Below are 20,729 nucleotides of genomic sequence, written 5' to 3' on the forward strand. Positions count from 1 at the left end.
TCAATTGAATAAGAACTGATGATAGATCAACAAATCATTTTCCACCTGAACTGACTAAACTTGATGAATTTATCTGAGTAAACAATTTAGCAAGAACAGGAGCCTACCAGTCAGAAGAAGATTTAGACAGTTCTGGGTGCAAGAAATCTTCACCTAGGGCCATATTTGACTTCATTAGACCAACTGAATGTTTGACCATAAAAGAAATTACTAGTTACCAACTAGGAAGATCTCTACAATCTACAAAAGGGGAAGACAGTGATGAAGGATGCTATAATTTAGTAAAATAATTAGTCCAATCAGTAGAAATCTAAGCCTCTTCAATTCCTCTCACCTCAGCCAAACCATGGGCAATAGTATCCCAGAACTTACACTCATTGAGCTTGTTCAGATGTCACGCTAAGCCATGATGGTTAGGAGTTTTGAGCTAACCATGGTAGTTTAGCATGATGTCTGAACGGGGGTCATAGAATCATTCTGTGGAATAGTAGAGTTGGAAGGGGCCTATAAGACCATCAAGTCCAACCCTCTGCTCAGTGCAGGAATCTAAGTCAAAGCATCCCTGACAGATGGCTGTCCAGCTTCATCTTGAATGCCTTCAATGTGGGAGAGCCCGCTACCTCCCTAGGTAATTGGTTCCATTGTCGTATTGTTCTAGATGCAACCATGGTGGTTTATTAACCATGCACAAACCACGCTCACTAACCACCTGCTGCAAGATGGTTAGCAGAGCTAGCTATGGCTTAGCATGACATCTGAACAGACCCCATGGTTAATGGAGCGCTTCCATAGAGCTCCACAGCAAGAGCAGCCGAAAACAGCCATTACAGAAATAAGCAAAAAATAAATACGGCAAAAAATTGTGCAGAAATCGCCATACTGCTAAAACATGCATGTGCGCAAAACCACTATATCGAAATAGAGATTTTGCACACATGTGCGATATACAGGGATAAGGCACATTTTAGCGATATGGTGGTTTTTGCACAATTTTCCACCTTTTCTTTTTTTTTTTGCTTATTTCTGTAAGATGAACAGAAAGAAGAAAATGGCCACCAACAGCCATCAGCAGCCCCGCTCTTCTAATGGCTGTGTGAGCCACTGAAGCTGCTGGGATGCGTGATGGAACAGTTGGAGGACTGCTGGAGGGAGGGTTGTTAGAGAGTGGTTAGGCTAACCACGCTGCGGAATGTGGTTAGCTGCACATATGGCAGGGGCTGTTGCAGTGGTTAGCGCTAACCACCCTGCACCATGGTTAGCCTAACCATCCTGCCCCAATGAACAGGGTCAGTGTTTTCCAAGGCAGTTGAATCCAGAGCCTCCCATTGGGATCTATTGAATTCCATTATTTTAAAAACAAATATGACCTTTGTAAAATGACTTAAAATAAGCCATTGAGTGGTTGCTTCTGCTTTCAACTTACAGTGTTGACTAGAGTATTCGGACAAGAGTTTTCAGGTAATCTATATCAAACGAAGAAAGAGGTAGACCAGGATTCTGATGTTAAAGCAGGTTTCAAGATACCTGCAGTCTGCTGGTACATGATTAAAGAGGAAACTTTTCCCAGAAGACAATAGGAACAAAGTATGATCAGTTCTTTAGACTTAATAAAATTAAACAAAGAATGGGAAAGGTCCTTAGTCTATCTCAGTCTCTTTGTCCCAAAATACCTTTCCAATCCATTAATAGAAATAAACTGGCTAAGTCTCAGGAATATTAAGGTCTAAGGTCTGTTTAAGGAGATAACAACCACTTCTTAAATGGGCTTAAAATATGAATTTCTATTATATAGACATGCTGGGAAGGACTAACAATTAGATAATCAATAACACTAGATCCTGAATTAGCAATATATGTAAAATTTCCCTTGGTTTATCCCAGAAACTACCATTTAATATGACATGATGATGATGCTAAGCAAGTGTAACCAAGTATTTCTGTCATTTATTCAAATAACTGCAACCGCAGAAATGTCCCATGGGGCTACTGTATTTCCAGTCCAAATAACCTAAAGATGAAAACTTAGAGAACCCATTACTAATCCTATTGTTCAAATTACCAAAACTAAAAAGACCTGGTCAAGGATATCTAAGAGTAATAACACTCAAAAGATTATCAAATTGGTTCCATAGATCCAGGGAATAGGATGAATATGAGGGGAAATATAAATATTAAGACAGACCATGGAGGTCTTACCAGGAAACTGAATCAAATGAAAAAATACATCTGAGCTATAAGAACCAGGTAATACAGGTACCAAACCTCCAATATCAAGGGCAATTGGGGTAGCTAACCACCCCTGCCTCAGCCAAAATGGTCTCACTTGATAACTAGATGGTAAAATGTTCCATATCCAAGGACCTAGTCATCCTCTAGTAGCCAAGTCTTTTGCAAGCAAATATTTTTAAAATTGGTTAGAAAAGACAAAAAGTCAGGATCGTTACACTTACTACCCCACCAAGCCACATACCAAGAAAGAAAATGTATTTATGAATTATATATGATACAGTCAAGAATCCCCTCCAAATATGGGGAAAAAAACATACAGCCATTAACCTATAGTGCTTCTGGATTTTGTATAATGGTAGTTCTACATTAACAATACCTTTGAAATTATGTGATCCAAATTCATCCAGTTCAACATAATGTAGTCTAGTTCCTCATAGTTCCTCATAATTCAGAGGTCCTCTAAACCTTTCCAACCTAGTTGAGTGGGAACACATAAAGGAAATAATCAAAGTTCCAGTCTGATTGAAATCTTTAACAAGACAGGTGGAGATCCTAATGGACGAACAAAATTTCCAGGTGAGTGAGGCCTTAAAAGAGAATTAGGGCACAATCCTATGGTGATGCCTGTAAGGCTCTGAACTCAGAGGCTTATGGGCATCCTATGCAGAGCAGGGAGTGCAGCAGAGGCAATCTTCACCTCCATGCTCCTCCCTCACTACATTTTGGTTAGACAGGTTTTTTTGTCTTGTCGAGCTGGGGCATGTCAGAGCGGGAGGGAAGGAGGCTGGGGAGGACTCAGGATATGTCATATCCTGGCATCTCCAGTCTCCTTTCCTACATGGCCACCAGCATGCCCCCTTTACCCCCTCTCCAAGGTCGCTTTTGGGACCTCGGAGAGGCAGCCAGCACAGTTCTGTCCACACCAGCTGCAAGGGGGCAGAGAGCACAGATTCCAGCCGGAGCTCTGTCTCTGACCTCGGATCCAGGAATCCAAGTTATCCTATGTCCCCCCCACTCTGTCTAGGGACCATAGGATTGGTCCCTTAAGAGAATACATATGTTGGCTAACATTTTTAGCATGGGAAAATGTTATTAAACAAGGCTTGAATACTGCTTTGGCCCAGTTCCTTTACATGAATTAATTTATTCTGTACTGCTTCAAGTCTGCCCCAAAATAGCTTCCTGCTTATCCCTTGAAAGGTTCACAAAAATAGTCAAAAGGTCTGCTTCAGTAGGCTCTTTATACTCCGCAAATTCCCTCATAAAATGCTGAGACCTATTGGAACAGCTCATCCAACTTTCTCAGCAAGATGGCAACTTACTATTCCTATGTGGCTTTAAAAGGGATCCAGGCTTTAAAGAGGAACCTTGATGAGAATAATCTAGGGCAGAAGTGGACAACACACAGCACATGGGCTGCATGCAACCCCCACTCCCCCCCCCCATTCGGGAAAAATGCTTTTTTATGGGGAAAATAGCATCCATAGCACTACGGAGTACAAAAAGCATCAAATTTACATTGTTTGAAAGCTACATTTATTATTATTATTATTATTATTATTATTATTATTATTATTAACATTTCTATACTGCCCAACAGCCAGAGCTCGCTGGGTGGTTTACAAAGATTAAAAATATTAAAAATACAATATACAGCGATTAAAAACCATTTATATAAAAAAACACATGAACAGACAATATACACAAATGAAACATGTATCTAAAACAACTTCAAACAACAATCTCAAAAACAAAAACCATAAAAAAACATTCCAAGATCGATTGAACACTTATCGTATACTGCTGAATCCCTGGGAGAAGAGAAAGGTCTTAACCTGGCACCGAAAAGTTAACAATGTTGGCGCCAGGTGGGCCTCATTGGGGAGATCATTCCATAATTTGGGGGCCACCACCAAAAAGGCCCTTTCGTCTCCATCTTCCGGGCTTGCCTCAGTGTAGGCAGCCAGGGGAGGGCCTTAGATGTTGAGTGTAGTATACGAGTAGGTTCGTGTCGGGAGAGGTGCTCCATCAGGTATTGTGGTCCCAAGCCGCATAAGGCTTTATAGGTTAAAGCCAGCACCTTCAATCAGGCTCAGAAACATACAGGCAGCCAGTGCAAGCAGGCCAGAGTCAGCCTTACATGTTTGGACCTTCTGGTCCCCGTTATCAATCTGGCCGCCATATTTTGCATGAGCTGCAGTTTCTGAACCGTCTTCAAAGGCAGCCCCTTGTAGAGTGCATTGCAGTAATCTAACTTGCATAGACAACTGAAGCCAGGCTATCCCTGTCCAGATAGGGGTGTAGCTGGGCCACCAACTGAAGTTGGTAGAAGGCACTCCATGCCACTGAGGACACTTGAGCCTGAAGTGACAAGACTCCAGGAGAACCCCCAAGCTACGAACTTGCTCCTTCAGGGGGAGTGCAACCCCATCCAGAACAGGTTGAGCACCCTCCATTCAGTCAGAAGAACCACCCACCAACAGCATCTCAGTCTTGTCTGGATTGAGTTTCAGTTTATTAGCCCTCATCCAATCCATTGTTGTAGCCAGGCACTGATTTAGCACATCCACGGCCTCATCTGAAGAAGATGAAAAGGAGAAATAGAGCTGTGTGTCATCAGCATACTGATGACAATGCACCCCAAAACTCCAGATAACCACACTCAACTGTGTCATGTAGATGTTAAATAGCATGGGGGATAGAATTGACTCCTGGGCACTCCATACTGGAGAATCCACAGGGCCAAGCAATATTCCCCAAGCACCACCTTCTGGAGCCGACTAAGTGGGAGCAAAACCACTGCAATACAGTTCCTCCCGCTCCCAGCTCAGTCAATCATGCAAGAAGGATACCATGGTCGATGGTATCAAAAGCCGCTGAGAGATCAAGGAGAATCAACAAGGTCACACTCCCCCTGTCTCTCTCCCGACATAGGTCATCATACAGGGCGACCAAGGCTGTTTTCATGCCAAAACCTGGCCTGAACCACGACTGAAATGGATCTAGATAATTGGTCTCATCCAAGAGTGTCTGGAGCTGATTGGCAAGCACCCGCTCAAGAACCTTGTCCAGGAAAGGAACATTTGCCACTGGCCTACAATTTCTAATATTTTCCAGTTCCAGGGAGGGTTTCTTTAGGAGTGGTCTCACTACTGCCTCTTTGAGGCGGCCCGGGACCCACCCCCTCTCACAAAGAGGCATTAATCACCTCCCTGGCCAAGCCAGCTGTTCCTTCCCTGCCAGTTTTTATCAGCCAAGAGGGGCCAGGATCCAGTACAGAAGTGGTTGCACAAACCTGTCCAAGCACCTTGTCAGCGTCCTCAAGCTGTACCAAGGGAAACTCATCCAGGATACCAGGACAAGGCTGTGCTCTGGATACTTCACCAGATTCACCTGCTATAACACTGGAGTTTAAGTCCTGGCAGATGCAAGAGATCTTATCCTTGAAGTGCCTATCAAATGCATTACAGCAGGCCTCAGAGGGATCTACAGTGTCCTTAGGGCCAGCATGTAATAGCCCCTGGACAGCTCTGAAAAGCTCCGCTGGGCGGCAGACAGAAGATTCAATAGAGGCAGCAAGATGATGTTTTTTTGCTGCCCTCACTGCCCCTGAATATATTTTCCATAGGCACATACCAGCATTCAATTGCATCCACTAGGAGTTCTTCTCCATCTGTGCTCAAGCCGTCTCCTATTTTGTTTCATCACTCTCAGCTCTAGGGTATACCATGGAGCAGTTCAAGCTCTACTCAGGAGAGGGCGCTCAAGAGCAATCATGTCAACCACCCAGGTAATTTCTGCATTCCACAGATAAATAGGGATGTATGAAAGTCCCTTACCTGAACCGAAACTTGATTTGCGGTGGGGGGGAGGTGCTCTGTCCCTCCCCCCAAAATTCTGGCCGGGGGGGAGGCGCCCCATCCCTCCCCCCTGAAATTCTGGCCAGGAGGGAGGCGCCCCGTCCCTCCCCCCCCCCGAAATTCTGGCCGTGGGGGAGGCACCCCGTCCCTCCCGCTGCAAATCCTGGCCGGCCAGGATGCAAATGCGTCCCTGCAGTCAGCCGTGATAGGCTACATAAATGTTTACGTAGCCTATCATGGCTGAGTGAGGAAAAAAAACAACCGCGCAGACGCAAATGGCGGCGCCCATGGGCGCCGCCATTTGCGTTCCTTATTTTGGCACGTGTAGTCTACATAAACATTTACGTAGACTACACGTGCCAAAATAAGGAATGCAAATGGCAGCGCCCATGGGCGCTGCCATTTGCGTACACGCAGTTTTGTTTTTTGTTTTTTTCACTCAGCCGTGATAGGCTACGTAAACATTTACGTAGCCTATCACGGTGTTTTTTAAAAATCTAGCCATGATAGGCTAGGTAAATCTTTACGTAGCCTATCACGTTTTGTTTTTTTTTAACTTGGAAATGGCAGCGGCGGCAGCCGGTCGGAAGACCGGCCGCCACAGCTGCCGCCGCCGCCAGGGACATTCGCACAAGGTAAGTCCTGTCCTGGGGGGGGGGCGGGGGGGCAGACCGTTTCGCTGGCATTCGGCCTCCCCGAGATTCGTGGCGAAATTTTCTGACATCTCTACAGATAAACCAGGGTTTCGACAGGAGAGCCCGCCATATCAGCTGGAAACCTCCCCACAGTCCTCTGAAAAGCATCAGGATCCATTAACCTCCAAACACTCTCTTCCAACAACCTAAGAGATGACTTTGTACATGGACTTCACCAGACGGTCGACACCGAAATCAGATTGACTACATCCTTTGTTGCCAAAGGTGGCGGACATCTATGCAGTCGGTAAAAACAAGACCTGGAGCTGATTGTAGTTCAGATCACGAACTTCTTATTGCACAATTTAGAATCAGACTAAAGAGAATAGGGAAGACCCACAGATCAGTTAGATATGAGCTCAGTAATATTCCTAATGAATATGCAGTGGAGGTGAAGAATAGATTTAAGGGACTAGATTTAGTAGATAGGGTCCCAGAAGAACTATGGACAGAAGTTCGCAACATTGTTCAGGAGGCGGCAACAAAAAACATCCCAAAGAAAAAGAGAATCAAGAAGGCAAGATGGCTGTCTGCTGAGACACTGGAAGCAGCCCAAGAAAGAAGGAAAGCAAAAGGCAACAGGGATAGGGGGAGATATGCCCAATTAAATGCAAAATTCCAGAGGTTAGCCAGAAGAGATAAGGAATTATTTTTAAACAAGCAATGCGCGGAAGCGGAAGAAGATAATAGAATAGGAAGGACAAGAGACCTCTTCCAGAAAATTAGAAACATTGGAGGTAAATTCCAGGCAAAAATGGGTATGATCAAAAACAAAGATGGCAAGGACCGAACAGAAGCAGAAGAGATCAAGAAAAGGTGGCAAGAATATACGGAAGATCTGTATAGGAAGGATAATAATATCGGGGATGGATTTGACGGTGTGGTCAGTGAGCTAGTCAGTGAGCTAGTCGGTGTGGTCAGTGAGCTTCAGGCCCATTCAACCTGAAGAGTGAGGTTGAATGGGCCTTAAGAAGCATTGCTAATAACAAGGCAGCAGGAGAGGACGGTATCCCAGCTGAACTGTTTAAAATCTTGCAAGGTGATGCTGTCAAGGTGATGCATGCCATATGCCAGCAAATTTGGAAAACACAGGAATGGCCAACAAATTGGAAAAAAATCAAACTGTATCCCCATACCAAAAAAGGGAAGCACCAAAGAATGTTACTATCGAACAGTGGCACTTATTTCACATGCCAGTAAGGTAATGCTCAAGATCTTGCAAGGTAGACTCCAGCAATTCATGGAATGAGAATTGCCAGATGTACAAGCTGGGTTTAGAAAAGGCAGAGGAACTAGAGACCAAATTGCCAATATCCGCTGGATAATGGAGAAAGCCAGGGAGTTTCAGAAAAACATCTATTTCTGTTTTATTGACTACTCTAAAGCCTTTGACTGTGTGGATCATAACAAATTGTATGGGGATACTAAGTCATCTTGTCTGCCTCCTGAGGAATCTGTATAATGACCAAGTAGCAACGGTAAGAACAGACCACGGAACAACGGACTGGTTTAAGATTGGGAAAGGAGTATGGCAGGGTTGTATACTCTCACCCTACCTATTCAACCTGTATGCAGAACACATCATGCGACATGCTGGGCTTGATGAAGCCAAGGCTGGAGTTAAAATCGCTGGAAGAAACATTAACAATCTCCGATATGCAGATGATACCACTTTGATGGCTGAAAGTGAGGAGGAGCTGAGGAACCTCATGACGAAGGTGAAAGAAGAAAGTGCAAAAGCTGGGTTGCAGTTAAACCTCAAAAAAACCAAGATTATGGCAACCAGCTTGATTGATAACTGGCAAATAGAGGGAGAAAACGTGGAGGCAGTGACAGACTTTGTCTTTCTAGACGCAAAGATTACTGCAGACACTGACTGCAGCCAGGAAATCAGAAGACGTTTACTTCTTGGGAGGACAGCAATGACAAATCTTGACAAAATAGTGAAGAGCAGAGACATCACACTGACAATAAAGGTCCACATAGTTAAAGCAATGGTATTCCCCGTAGTAACCTATGGCTGCGGGAGCTGGACCATAAGGAAGGCTGAGCGAAGGAAGATAGATGCTTTTGAACTGTGGTGCTGGAGGAAAATTCTGAGAGTGCCTTGGACTGCAAGAAGATCAAACCAGTCCATACTCCAGGAAATAAAGCCAGACTGCTCACTTCAGGGAATTATATTAAAGGCAAAACTGAAGTACTTTGTCCACATCATGAGAAGACAGGATACCCTGGAGAAGATGCTCATGCTAGGGAAAGTGGAAGGCCAAAGGAAGAGGGGCCGACCAAGGGCAAGATGGATGGATGATATTCTGGAGGTGACGGACTCGACCTTGGGGGAGCTGGGGGTGGTGACAGCCGACAGGAAGCTCTGGCGTGGGCTGGTCCATGAAGTCACGAAGAGTCGGAAGCGACTGACCGAATAAACAACAAAAATGGTCCATCTTAATAGGTCCCCTACCCTGGCAGAGGGGAAAAGTGTCAGGGTGGACACTGAGCCCATAGAATCCCAGAGTAGTTCTGATTCTGAGGAAGAGCAGTCGCTCCTGGGAGAGGAGCGCGTTCCTCTTTCCCAGGGCCCACAGCTGAGGGAGATTCCTCCCACCAGCATTCCTAGATTAGAAAGCAGTCCAGGGAGTGACCGAGCACAGATAGCAGACTTGGTGGATGCGCGACGCAGACTCAGAGAGCGGCACCAGATGGAGGGCATGGAAAGGAGGCGTAGTGCCCGGTTGGCATGCAAACAAAGGCTGCGCCCAGAGGATCCAAGGGAAAAGGGGAGGGACTCTCCCTAGTCCTTAAGTTCAGGGGTCTGCCAGTAATTCCCTTTCAAACGGGGACCAACTGTTTCAACTTAGGGCATAGGTACTGTGCTGCTCAGATCTAGTTGCTACCTGTAGAGTTGTTAAGTTGTAAAAGAAGAATAAAGCTTTGAAAGGAATCCCTTTGTCTGTGTCTGGACTTGGCTACTGGATTAGACTGAGAAAGGCCTCCAAGGAGCCCTTGACAAAAAGCTGCTATAAGTCTAAACCTCCGCAGGTAATGATCTGACCATGACAAGGGGACTAATGCAAAGTCCTCCACCTTCAGACCACCATCTCCATGTCCAGTTGCGAAAACCAAGTCTAGAGTATGCCCTGCTATATGCGTCAGGCTGATGATTTGTTGGGACAGTCCCATGGTCGTCATGGAGGCCATGAAATCCTGAGCTGCCCCAGACAAGGTGCCCTCAGTGTGAATGTTGACATCTCCCAGAACCAACAGTCTGAGGGATCGCAACAACGCACCAGAGACCACCTCCATCAGCTCAGATAGGGAGTCTGTTGAGCAGCAGGGTGGGTGGTACACCAATAGAGTCCCCAATCTGTCCCGCTGGCCCAACACAAGGTGCAAACACTCCAGTAGTCACATGGACAGGGAACCTGCAGAGGGAGATGGAATTCCTATAGACCACAGCAACCCCCCCTCCCCAGCCCTCAGGTCTTCCCTGATGCTGAACCAAGTACCCTGGTGGGCAGAGCTGGGAGAGACTAACTCCTCCCTACTCGCCCACCCAGGTCTCGGTTATACATGCCAGATTGGCCGCCTCATCCTCTATTAAGTCATGAATGAGGGAGGTCTTACTTTCAACCAATCTGGCATTTAAAAGCAGCATCCAGAGACCTGAGAGTAGGCTGATAGAGCAACCACCATGCCTGCGGTTGGGGGGAGGGCCGGAACATGGCACAGCCGTTAACTGTCTGGGCCGTGTTCCCCTAACCTGGCTAGCCCTCCTCCCGATGCCATATCTCCTTTGACCTATAACCACACTAACTGGGCCCCCCTCAAGTGCCCCGACTTGGCCATATATCCTCTCACCCAGGGACATAACAGGATTCTAAGCAAAACAGACACAAAACAAAACAAAAAACAACGAATCAACACCCACACGTAGAAGCCACAAGAACCAGTCAACCCAGTGTTAGGGGGGTGGCCCTTGCCCTTGTGTCTCTCCTGAAGCAGGTCCCCCCAAAGGGGAGACCCCGCCTTTGGCATCACTGCCACTGGGGCACTGTGCCCCATGTCAGAGCTGGGCAGATCTTCCCGGGGAGCTGGGGCCCAGCGGGATTGAATCAACCGTAATTAGCCTGGGGGAGTTTTTCCTTTCCCTCTTCAGCTCCAGCCAGGGCGTGGCTTCTCACTGGCAGCTACACAGTCCCAGGCAGAGCCAATAAGTTGGCCCTCCTGCCGCTGTTGGGTGTCCCAGCTGTCTTCCCCTGCCTGGTCCAGGCTTTGATTTTGACCTTTTTATTGCTTTGTAGCTGCTACAAAGTGCCAAAAGGATCACATCTGGCTTTCAAACAAGCTAATTTTGACCCTTTTGCTATTCCATATCTCTGCAGATGCCATTTTTAACATGTGTTACAAGCACACACCTAAAGACACTGTAAAGTGGATTTTGTAATTCAAAGTAAAGTGAATCTTTTCCCTCAGGCTAGTAAGGTTAAGTTCTAGTACTGCTGGAGACCTCATTTTTCCTACATTTTTCTAACATAACTTAGCTTAATTTCAGTCAGATACTTAAAATAAAGAAAAACCTCACAATCTTAATTCACCCCTGTTAGTGCTTTTGCAATTAGATTATCTTCTTTTAAAGACTTTGATTAAAAGCATTTTGTGTGACTTGACTATTCTGCATTGCCAAGCACCAACAAATTTTGCTTAAAAGGTATAATATTTAAAAGATTTGATGTGCTTTTTTCATCACAGAGCGCATATTGAATCTTCCAACCATGTTAATTCCAGCCAGCTCCTGTTCAGTTTGGAAAAAGCAACAGAGTTCTGCAAGTTAATTTAATTGATGGAGGGATCGGCGGCTGCCTCTGAACTTGGAGTCAACTACCTATTGAATGCAGGGCAGGTGAAGCAAGGAGGGCATCTTTGCCTCCACACTCTAGCCGCCCTGCATTTGCAGCTACACAGCTGAATACAGCTGCCTAGCTGCAGCACTTCGGGGGGAGGGGAGTGCCTGGCCGGACTACACATAGGAAGCATCCAAGGTCCCCACCCTCAGGAACGTCTGCTTTCCTCCCATTCCACACTGCCCTTACGAGCGCGGAGCCCAGGACGATCTGCACCACCTATGAGGTGAGGTCAGTTCCCGAAAACCAGATAATCCTACGGCCATCCAGCCACTGTCTAGCAGCCATAGTATTACGCCTTTAAAGTACTTTGAATAGTAGAAATACATAACTAAGCTCCTTTATTTTTTCTGTGAATGAAATACAAAGCATATTATTTTTCCCTGATAGCACTGCTTCTTAAGCTATGGGAGTAATGCTCTTTTTCAGTTGGTGATAATTAGTACAGACTGAAATAGAATATTTTGATGTTATAATACCAAAGAAGAAATTTGTTTAGTTAGGTAGAAATCTTCCATGTTGAACATGTTGTAGGAAACTTCAAACAAATGTTGCCCATTGCCAGTCTCACAAATTGGATGTGTTGGATGTTAACCCAGGCTCCCTGCATCCTGTAATTACGTAGAGATCTATAGGGTACATATTACAGGAATATTCTAAACCTTATAGGTTCATAGAAACAGTTAATATTTGCATAATGTCCTTTTTAACCTGTTTTTAAACTTTAGGTATGGAGATTGAGGGGGCAAAGTTCTAAAATATTAGTGAAAGATACTGAGAGGCTGTTGGAACAAGCTGGCTGTAATGCAAGTTGCTCATTGTATGAGGTTTACCACAGGGCAGGTGTGTGAGAAGACATAGGGGTGTGCAATGGAGGGAGGAATTCATTTTTAAAGCCATATTCATGTCATTTTGCATTTGTTTCAATTGCATTCCTTTTGTTTTTGTTTTTTCACTGATTTCAGTGGAGACCATCCTGTCTCCTGCTGCCTGTAACTCTGATGTTTTCCATTGGAATAGTGTTAAATTTGTAGATCTTGTACTAGTCTTCTGGGGCATTATACATGCCAAATTTCAGGCAGATCAGACAGAAATGAAGGTAAAAACACAAATAAATGTACCCATGTTCATTTTTCACATTCGTTTTTATTTTAAATGTATTTTGCATTAAAATGGATGGTGGTTCAGTTGTTTCTTTTTTAATTCATTTTTTAATGAATACGCAGCCCTAGTTAGAACTTTTGGGAATAACAACGTCAGGTTCTTTAGGCATTCATTACCATAGGAGAAATCTAGCATAAATAAATAACTAAACTTATTTATTCATTTATGTAAATATTCATTAAACTTTCACTCTGATATCCTGTCCATTGATATGGCATGCTAGATGCGCACAGCATATAATTAGAGTATCAGACTAGGGCTTCAAGGTGTTGGGTTCAAGTCCCCGCTCAACCATAAAGTTTACTGGGTAAACTTGGGCCAGTCACTCTCTCTGAGGCTAGTCTTCTATCTCACAGGGTTGTAAGGATACAATAATTGGGGAATAATTATGTATGCCACCTTGAGCTCCTTGGAGGAAGGGCAGAACATCAATATAATAATTAATATAATGCCGTATTTGTTTTATGATTGCTATTTCTACCTTGTCTTTTGTCAAGGTCTCTACTTAGCACCTGGAATCTTAGCGTGGAGTTTGCATTGTAAACAACAATATGCTTAGAAAAATAGATTAACAAAAAAAGAAGAACATCTAAGTCATTCATACTCTTTTCTGTTACCAGCAAGCATGGCAGTTCTGCCCTCTTTGTTAGGAAATCTCAACCAAATTCCCTTTTGCTACATTAGCTGAGGTGCATTTTGAACTGGTCGACATGGAAGTGGGCCAAATGGGCCCGTGGTAAGCTTGCTGTCATTCTATCCTTTGTACCATATTGGGACACAGGGAATGTGGTAATGCAGCACTATTCTGGGACAGAGTTTAAGATTTTGCCATCAGTTGTGGCAAGGACCCAACTGAGTGATTCTTAAGCCTGCTCTTACGTGGTCTGGACGTTAAATTCTTACCTGGCACTCTCCTGATGAAGGTTTTTTTTATTATTATTGTGCTTCACAGTTCTGAAATTAAACCAAAAGGCTGGCAATGCTTAAATGGGGGAAAACCCAACCTTAGCATGAGTGCTTTGAGATGGATAACAAACTCTGCAGTTCAAGCTTTAATAACTAGTGACGAGCTAAGAAACTTCAAACAGTTGTGTGATAAATGTTTTTGACAATGCATCAGCTAAATGTTAGACAGAATCTTTGTAAATCCTCTAAATATAAGTAGTTTAAATTGGAATTTTTGAACTTTTTCTTCATAAGTGTATGCTAAAGCTGTTCTGATATCTTTGAGTCTGAAGATACATTTATTGAAAAACATAAGATACTCTCTAAAGTTTCGTCATGCCCAGCTGAAGGGAAAATGCAATAGATACCCTAACCAATTGTATTAGTAGTTCCTCAGTATTCATATCCTAGCCTTTTTATTTTTGTCTAGAGGGTTACTGTAATCCAAAAGGCTGAAGTTAGTGAAAAAGCTTATCAGTACTAAGACTGATTGCTGATTAGCTTTGGGAATGTCTACATTTTGACAGTCCTAATAGATCCAGGAAAAGGCTAAGTAATTTTTTCATACAGTAATAACCACTTGATTTTTTTTTTTTCAGGGAAGGAGAACATGGTATCCCAGATGTATTATGAATCTTTGAACTTTCTCTCAAACCACCTTCTTTATATACAAACAAGCTAACCCTAATGCTACACACGTGAATGCTTTAGTAAGGAGAAGAATACACTGCCTTGCATGTATGACCTGGACTGACTGGGTAGCATCTAAAACTCCATCTATAAAATGGAAACAATTGGGCAATCTCACAGCATTGAAAGGGTGAATGAAATAAGGATTGCAAAGCATTTTATAAATAGGTGCTCAACTACTGATTTGGGGTCTAAAAGTAAAATGCACTCTTCACAGAAAAATAATCTTCAGGTTTAAAAAAAGGGTTTTAGAGTCCTTTCTTCCTCCCAGCCTTTTTTTTCCTTAGGAGCAAATAACTTTCTTCCATTTTAAAACGTGCTCATGGTGGAATTGATTTAGTTAGAATGCTAACAGCATTCAACCAGTGGCAAGAAAAGCCTGTGGAAAGCCTTGAAGCAGAAGGAGAGAATTCTTGAGAATTTGCTTGATGGAAAAGCCTGCTACTCTGTCTACTAACACATAGCCCAGCTTTGCAGCTTGGGTGACTGGGAAGTGGAGGCGGTGAGGGGTGCAAACAGGACTCAAGTGCAGGATCAGCTGTAGCTGGAAGCACCCCTTAGCCAAAATGTGTGCTTGCTACCGACTTGGGTCTTTTCTGAAAGAGGAGGGGTCTTAACTATCTCATACATTGAACTTCGGGGTGCTCCAAAGACCTCTGAGGTCAAGCCTCAATCTCTTCCACTTGGAGCTGGGTAGAAGGCAAGGGCTCATTCCTGACATGCTGAGCCTCAGAAAGACTCAGATTCTGGCTGCATCCTTACCAGATCATCTGGCTGCATTCCAAGGCCACGTGGGGCAAGCCCCACCCTTCTCCTGGGACTTCATCCAGATTAAATATATGCTCACCCCTATTTATAACCTATTATTTTCTCAAAACGGGTTAACAATATTTGTAACTAATTTTCTCCTAATATTATTTAAAGCAACCCCATTATAGTAAATATTTAAACCACTGAGGTTTATGGCCACCTGTGACATTAACTATTTCATTCTAAGTTATCATTGTTCATGCCTGACCATTTCCATATTGTATTGATGTTTAATTATTTGCAGAGTAAGCCTCAAATATTTTATAGGCATTTTGTACATAGAGCATGTAAAATTGGTAACAGTAAAGGTCCTGCTGCATTTAGATTCTCTGGTCTTTATCCTGGGACTTCCTGATTGTTTGAAAAATTGCTCCTTTGACTATTGAATAAATAAACTAGTATTAGTCAGGGGAGATAGCTTGGAGCTGGCTAGGTAATGTTTGAGGTTGTTACGCTAGTTTTGTCTGGCCAGATAAGTGCCCGTCTGTTGGATGGATATGGGGAGAGTTAAGTTGTGTATCCTGGACCCACTGATGCTGTTGCACGTACTGTTTTCATTTGAAATTCCAAGAATATTTCCACCTGATTTTATTGTTTGTTTTTTAATTTGTTTCAGAATCATTTGAAGAATTCAGATGTACCACATTTCAAAGAATAGTTAGTCTCATTTAATTTTAACGGGACTGTTCATAGGCATATGTTTAAGTATTTTTCTTAATGAGTTTGTTACAATAGCCAGAAAAACTATAGACTTTTGAACAGTTCTGGGGAGGGAAAGGAGTAAGAAAAGAGGATGAAATGTACAAAAATGTTAACAGCTTTTCAGAAACTTCTTGAGCACATACCTACCTGGATTCTCAGATGAAAAGCAGGGTTTGGTTACATTTTGATGTAGGGTGACTGACACACTAACTGACGGCACAGTCCTATGGTGATGCTCGTAGAGGCATCCTCTGCCAAGCAGGGTGGGCACCTCCGTGCTCCTCCCGTTCTACATTTTGGCTAGACAGGTCTTTTCCACCCATCTAGCTGGGGTGCATCACAGCAGGAGGGAAGGAGGCTGCGGAGGCCTCAGGATACATTGTATCTTAGCTTCCTCAATCCTTTCCCCTCCCCAGCCCCTGGCACTCCCCCTTTAGCCCCTCTCCAAGGTCGCTAGTGCAGTTCTTTCTGTGCTGCCTGCAAGGCGAAGGGGGCAGGGAGTGCAGATTCCTGGATCCACGGTTGGAACGTTGCCTTTGACCTTGGATCCAGGAATCCGTATTATCTTATGGCCCCCGCAGACTCTATCTAGGGTCCATAGGATTGCTCCCTAGAAGTGTTCATATTGCCACCTAAAATCAATCTGTATCTTTGCTAATATAAAGACTGACATGTTTCTCTTCACTTCTGCTCTCTGCTTACCCAGGAACCTGTGTTACCCAGAGCAAAAGAGAGATCTGAGTTACAGCTAGCCTTTAGGTGTTCAGAAACAGGGGCCTCATTGCTGCTTTGTCCCAGAATGTTAAATGTAAAGTGTTACCTGCAGTACCTACCAGAGATTAAAGGCACATTCCTCTTCGTGATCTCTGTGCATCACACATGTGGGCTCTGTACCTGCACGGAGCCTCACTTCAGGAAGCTTTAATAGCTGAGGAGTTTGGGCGGGAACCCCTCCCCCGCTGTCCTAGTGCAGATGTGCCTAGCAGGTTCCCAAATATTCCCTGAGTTCTCTTTCAACCACCATTGCATTTCCCTCATAGGGAAAGCTCTCGTGTCGTTTTGCTGTTTAAAAGCATCCTTTTTGACAAAAGCCAAGGGATTTCCCCCCTTCTTTTACTTCTTCTATCAAGAATTTCTATCTGTTTCCTTGTTTCCATGACTTTCATGATCACCCTCACAGAAGTATGGCACTTAGGGCCCCCTTTCAAAAGTGCACCCACTGTGGGGCAAAACTGCCACCCTCAGACGGGCACTCTCTCTGCCTGTTCTGCATTGGTGAAGGGCACATTGTAGAGGCTTGCCCTCATTGTAAAGGCTTCTAGAAGCAAGTGAGAAGAAACTGATCAGCTAAAAGCGGCACTTTGGAAGAGGGTGCTGGAATCGGTAGCAGAGCCAAAAGATATGGCAAACCCACCAGTTTTGCTCTCACACAACCAACCCGCCATGCAGGTGCCTGCTCCAGTGTTGGGGTCATCATCCCCTCAGTGTCGTACTTTGCCAAGTACTCAAGATCCCCCCACTCTGGGCTGAGCAAAGCCGATATCGGGAAAGGTCCTGATCGCCATTCTCTGAATGGGACAGATGTTCAACATGGAACATGCGGTACAGGAGACCCCAGGATGGGGTTGATTACTGTAACGAGCCGTACAACCAGTACCGCCCTCACCATTCTGATCCTCCCTGTTGGGGAGAAAGTCAATACTGTCAGCTTCCCTTGGCTATGGTTTTGAGACCTCCCGATCAACTGGGCAGTCCTCACTCTCTGACACCATTAGTGCCACTCGTTCAGTGGCCACCACCAGCTCAGCAGGACATTCGAGTGGCTTTGCCGCCTGTCTAGCAAACACAGGCGACTCAGCAACAGACTGTCTTGCCAGCTTTAATACATCTGCAGTCTGCGCAATTGTAGGCTGCTCTGCTGGCTCTCTGCCATCATCCACACTACCTTTTGGTGTGCAGCTTGATGCACGTGGCACTCAGTCACTCCCTATAGAACTAAGGGAGAGGTGCTTACCATGCCAGGTCCCTGTGGGAGAGTCTCCAGTGGACACTATTGGTTGGACACTATGTCCCAGTCATCCTGCCCTCTTTCCATATCTTCACCAGATGCGATCGTTGGCTCCAATGAAGCCATATCCCCATCAGAGGATCTAGGTTAATTTTCTAACCAAATTCTCAGAATGGTACAGGCTTTGGGCATAGAGACTCAGCAGGTACCTTTCACAGTACAAGATCCAGTCTTTGGCACGGTAAATGCTTAATCGTTTAGACCAGTAGCCATTCCTCTGTTATCCGTGTTAGAGGAGACTACGAAGCAGGCTTGGAAAGCCTCTTCCACCATGCCACCAATCGCCAAACATTCAGAGGGTATGTACCACCTGCAAGAGGATAATAACAATTACCTCTTCAAAACCCTGCCCAAATTCAATTGTCGGCAAAGTTGCGCAGGGCAAGGCCCACATGGTACACTCCTCTCCAACTGACAAGGAGGGCAGATGCCTTGATTTGCTTTGAAGAGGTTGTGCTCTTCTGCACCAATGGGCCTTAAAATATCTAAGTACCAGGAGGCAATGTCTGTGTACCAGCTCCTGCTATGGGACAAAGTTGGTCATCTTCTTGAGCATCTTCCAGATGACAAGAAGGAGCTGGGTTGCCTCTTCCAATCAGGGGCTCTGAAGCTGTTCAGGCAGTAAAGAGATACATCACACCACCAAGTCGATTGTGACTCGAAGGTGCTAGTTGGATTCACAGCCTTACATTGCATACTTGGTTGAGGTCATCAGGTCTCCAAAGGAAACCAGGAAATGTATTGAGGACTTACCCTTCGATAGGGCTTGTTCAGTACAAAAACTGACAGTGCACTTGATTTGGTACCGAAGGCCCATACCACGGTGTGTCATATGGAGTTTATATCCCAACAATTTCCTAGGCACCAATGCTGGTTCCAGTCATTGGCCACTTGGTACCAGCCTAATCAGCCACCACTACAACATCATCAACAACGGTCACAGGCAGCGCAGTTGGGGAAATCATTCCCAACTTCAAAATTCCACCATTATGACAGGAAACACAACAGCAGGAGTAAGCGGCACCTTTGACTTGCTCCCTGCCATCCTTCATCACCTAATAACCTAAATGCCCATTTCTGGAATGAGGTTGTCCTCTTTTCCTCCAGCGTGGCACAATATCACATTGGATTCCTGGATCCTTGCCATAGTCTGGAGGGGCTACCGGATCGAGTTTAATGCCCTCCCTCCAATCGGTATCATGTTGGTGACCGCTCCATCCCCAGTCCTCCATACCGAAGTTCATACCCTCCTTGAGAAAGGGGCAATTGAACCTGTCCCATGAGCTCAACTTTGGGACAGTTTGTGCCCGAGGTATTTCATGGTACCAAAGAAGGATGGAGGGATTTGACTGATCACAGACCTTTGACAGCTGAACCAATTCATCTTGCCCAGGAAGTTCTGCATGGTTTCTCTGGCATCTATCCTGGCTCTCCTCTCTCGAGGAGATTGGTTCACCTCTACCAACCTCAAGGATGCCTATTTTCACATCACCATAGACAAATGGTACCAACGCTAACTCCACTTTCCCATTGGTACCAACGCCTACCAATTCTGGGGGCTACCCTTCACTCTCACCACCGCCCCGATGGTATTCACCTGTCAGGAGTGTTTCTGAGCTCAGGGAGTGGGATAGCAGTTCAGATTCTGAAGGAGAACCGCCAGACATGGAAGAGGTGTTTTCCCAGGCTAGTCCAGACATGACTGGGCCAGCTTCTCAGGTTACAAACGTTCAGCTGGCTGAGGATGAGGGTCCCTCTTCACACACATCCTGTGAGAGACAGCGAACAGGAGGAGGTGGGGTTTAGGGAGTCTGATCTAATAGATGCCGGATGCAGGCGTAGAGCAAAGAGAGAGAAGGCAGGGGCAGAACTTAGACAGTCTACCCAACTGGCCTTGTGTGAAAAGCTGCGCTCAGAGGCCTCACGAGAGAGAGGGACCTCCCCCCGCTTAAGTTAGGCTAGTGAGACCACCTTCCTCTTCAAACAGCAAGCAACTCTCGTAACTTCCTTTTGAATCCTCTGAAGGCATTCCTTTGTAGACTGAGAGTTACTGAGAATTTGCATCTCTATGAAATAATAGATTAAAAGCTGTAGACTGAAGCCTCTCGTCTGTGTTTGTTTTCAGCACTGAAAGAAAGTGGGGGCTAAAGGAATCCTGACATCACCAAGTGCATGGCAGTGGTCTGCTCCCACTTGCTACTGCAAGGTGTAGAGGTCTATCTGTACATAGGCAATTGGCTGTTGGTGGTGCCAATGAAAGATCAGCTTCTTTGGTCGATAGACGTGGCCTACAATCTCCTTCAGGAGCTTGGACTTTATATCAAAGCAGAGAAATCGCACTTTGTACTAACACTGCAGATCCAATTCATTGGAGCATTGTTGGTCTCCCAACTGAGCTGCGCCTTCTTACCTGACACCAGGGTAGAAGTGCTGACTTCCCTGGCATCAGAACTGCAAATGAGCAGATCTACCACAGCGCTCAAGCTCTTACATCGCCTAGGTTTCATGGCTGCAATGATGGCTGTTGTTCGCTACACTCAGTTGCGTATGAGACAGCTCCACAACTGGCTCATGCTCCAGTTACTGGAGTATGCTATTGATACTATCGATGCAATACTATCTTTACTGCACTGAACCACAACTTCATATAAATGTAACAGGCAGG

The 20,729-nt window shown here is 45.0% G+C and overlaps 1 protein-coding gene across 9 annotated transcripts in view; it reads left to right on the forward strand.

Moving 5' to 3' along the window:
- CEP112 (centrosomal protein 112) overlaps positions 1 to 20,729 on the forward strand; it is a 411,978-nt gene that overhangs the window by 340,096 nt on the left and 51,153 nt on the right. Inside the window, exon 24 of one of the 9 annotated variants that reach the window (XM_084837489.1) lies at positions 14,394 to 18,754. The exons of the other annotated variants lie outside the window; for them this stretch is intronic. Within the exon in view, the coding sequence (XP_084693615.1) occupies positions 14,394 to 14,435 (42 nt within the window). The 3' untranslated portion in view covers positions 14,436 to 18,754. Of the gene's footprint in view, positions 1 to 14,393; positions 18,755 to 20,729 lie in introns of those variants that run through there. 9 annotated transcript variants of the gene reach the window in all.

This window comes from Heloderma suspectum, chromosome 2 (assembly GCF_057233095.1).
Source record: "Heloderma suspectum isolate Gila_16-S chromosome 2, 16-S_ref, whole genome shotgun sequence".
Taxonomy (NCBI): Eukaryota; Metazoa; Chordata; class Lepidosauria; order Squamata; family Helodermatidae; genus Heloderma; species Heloderma suspectum.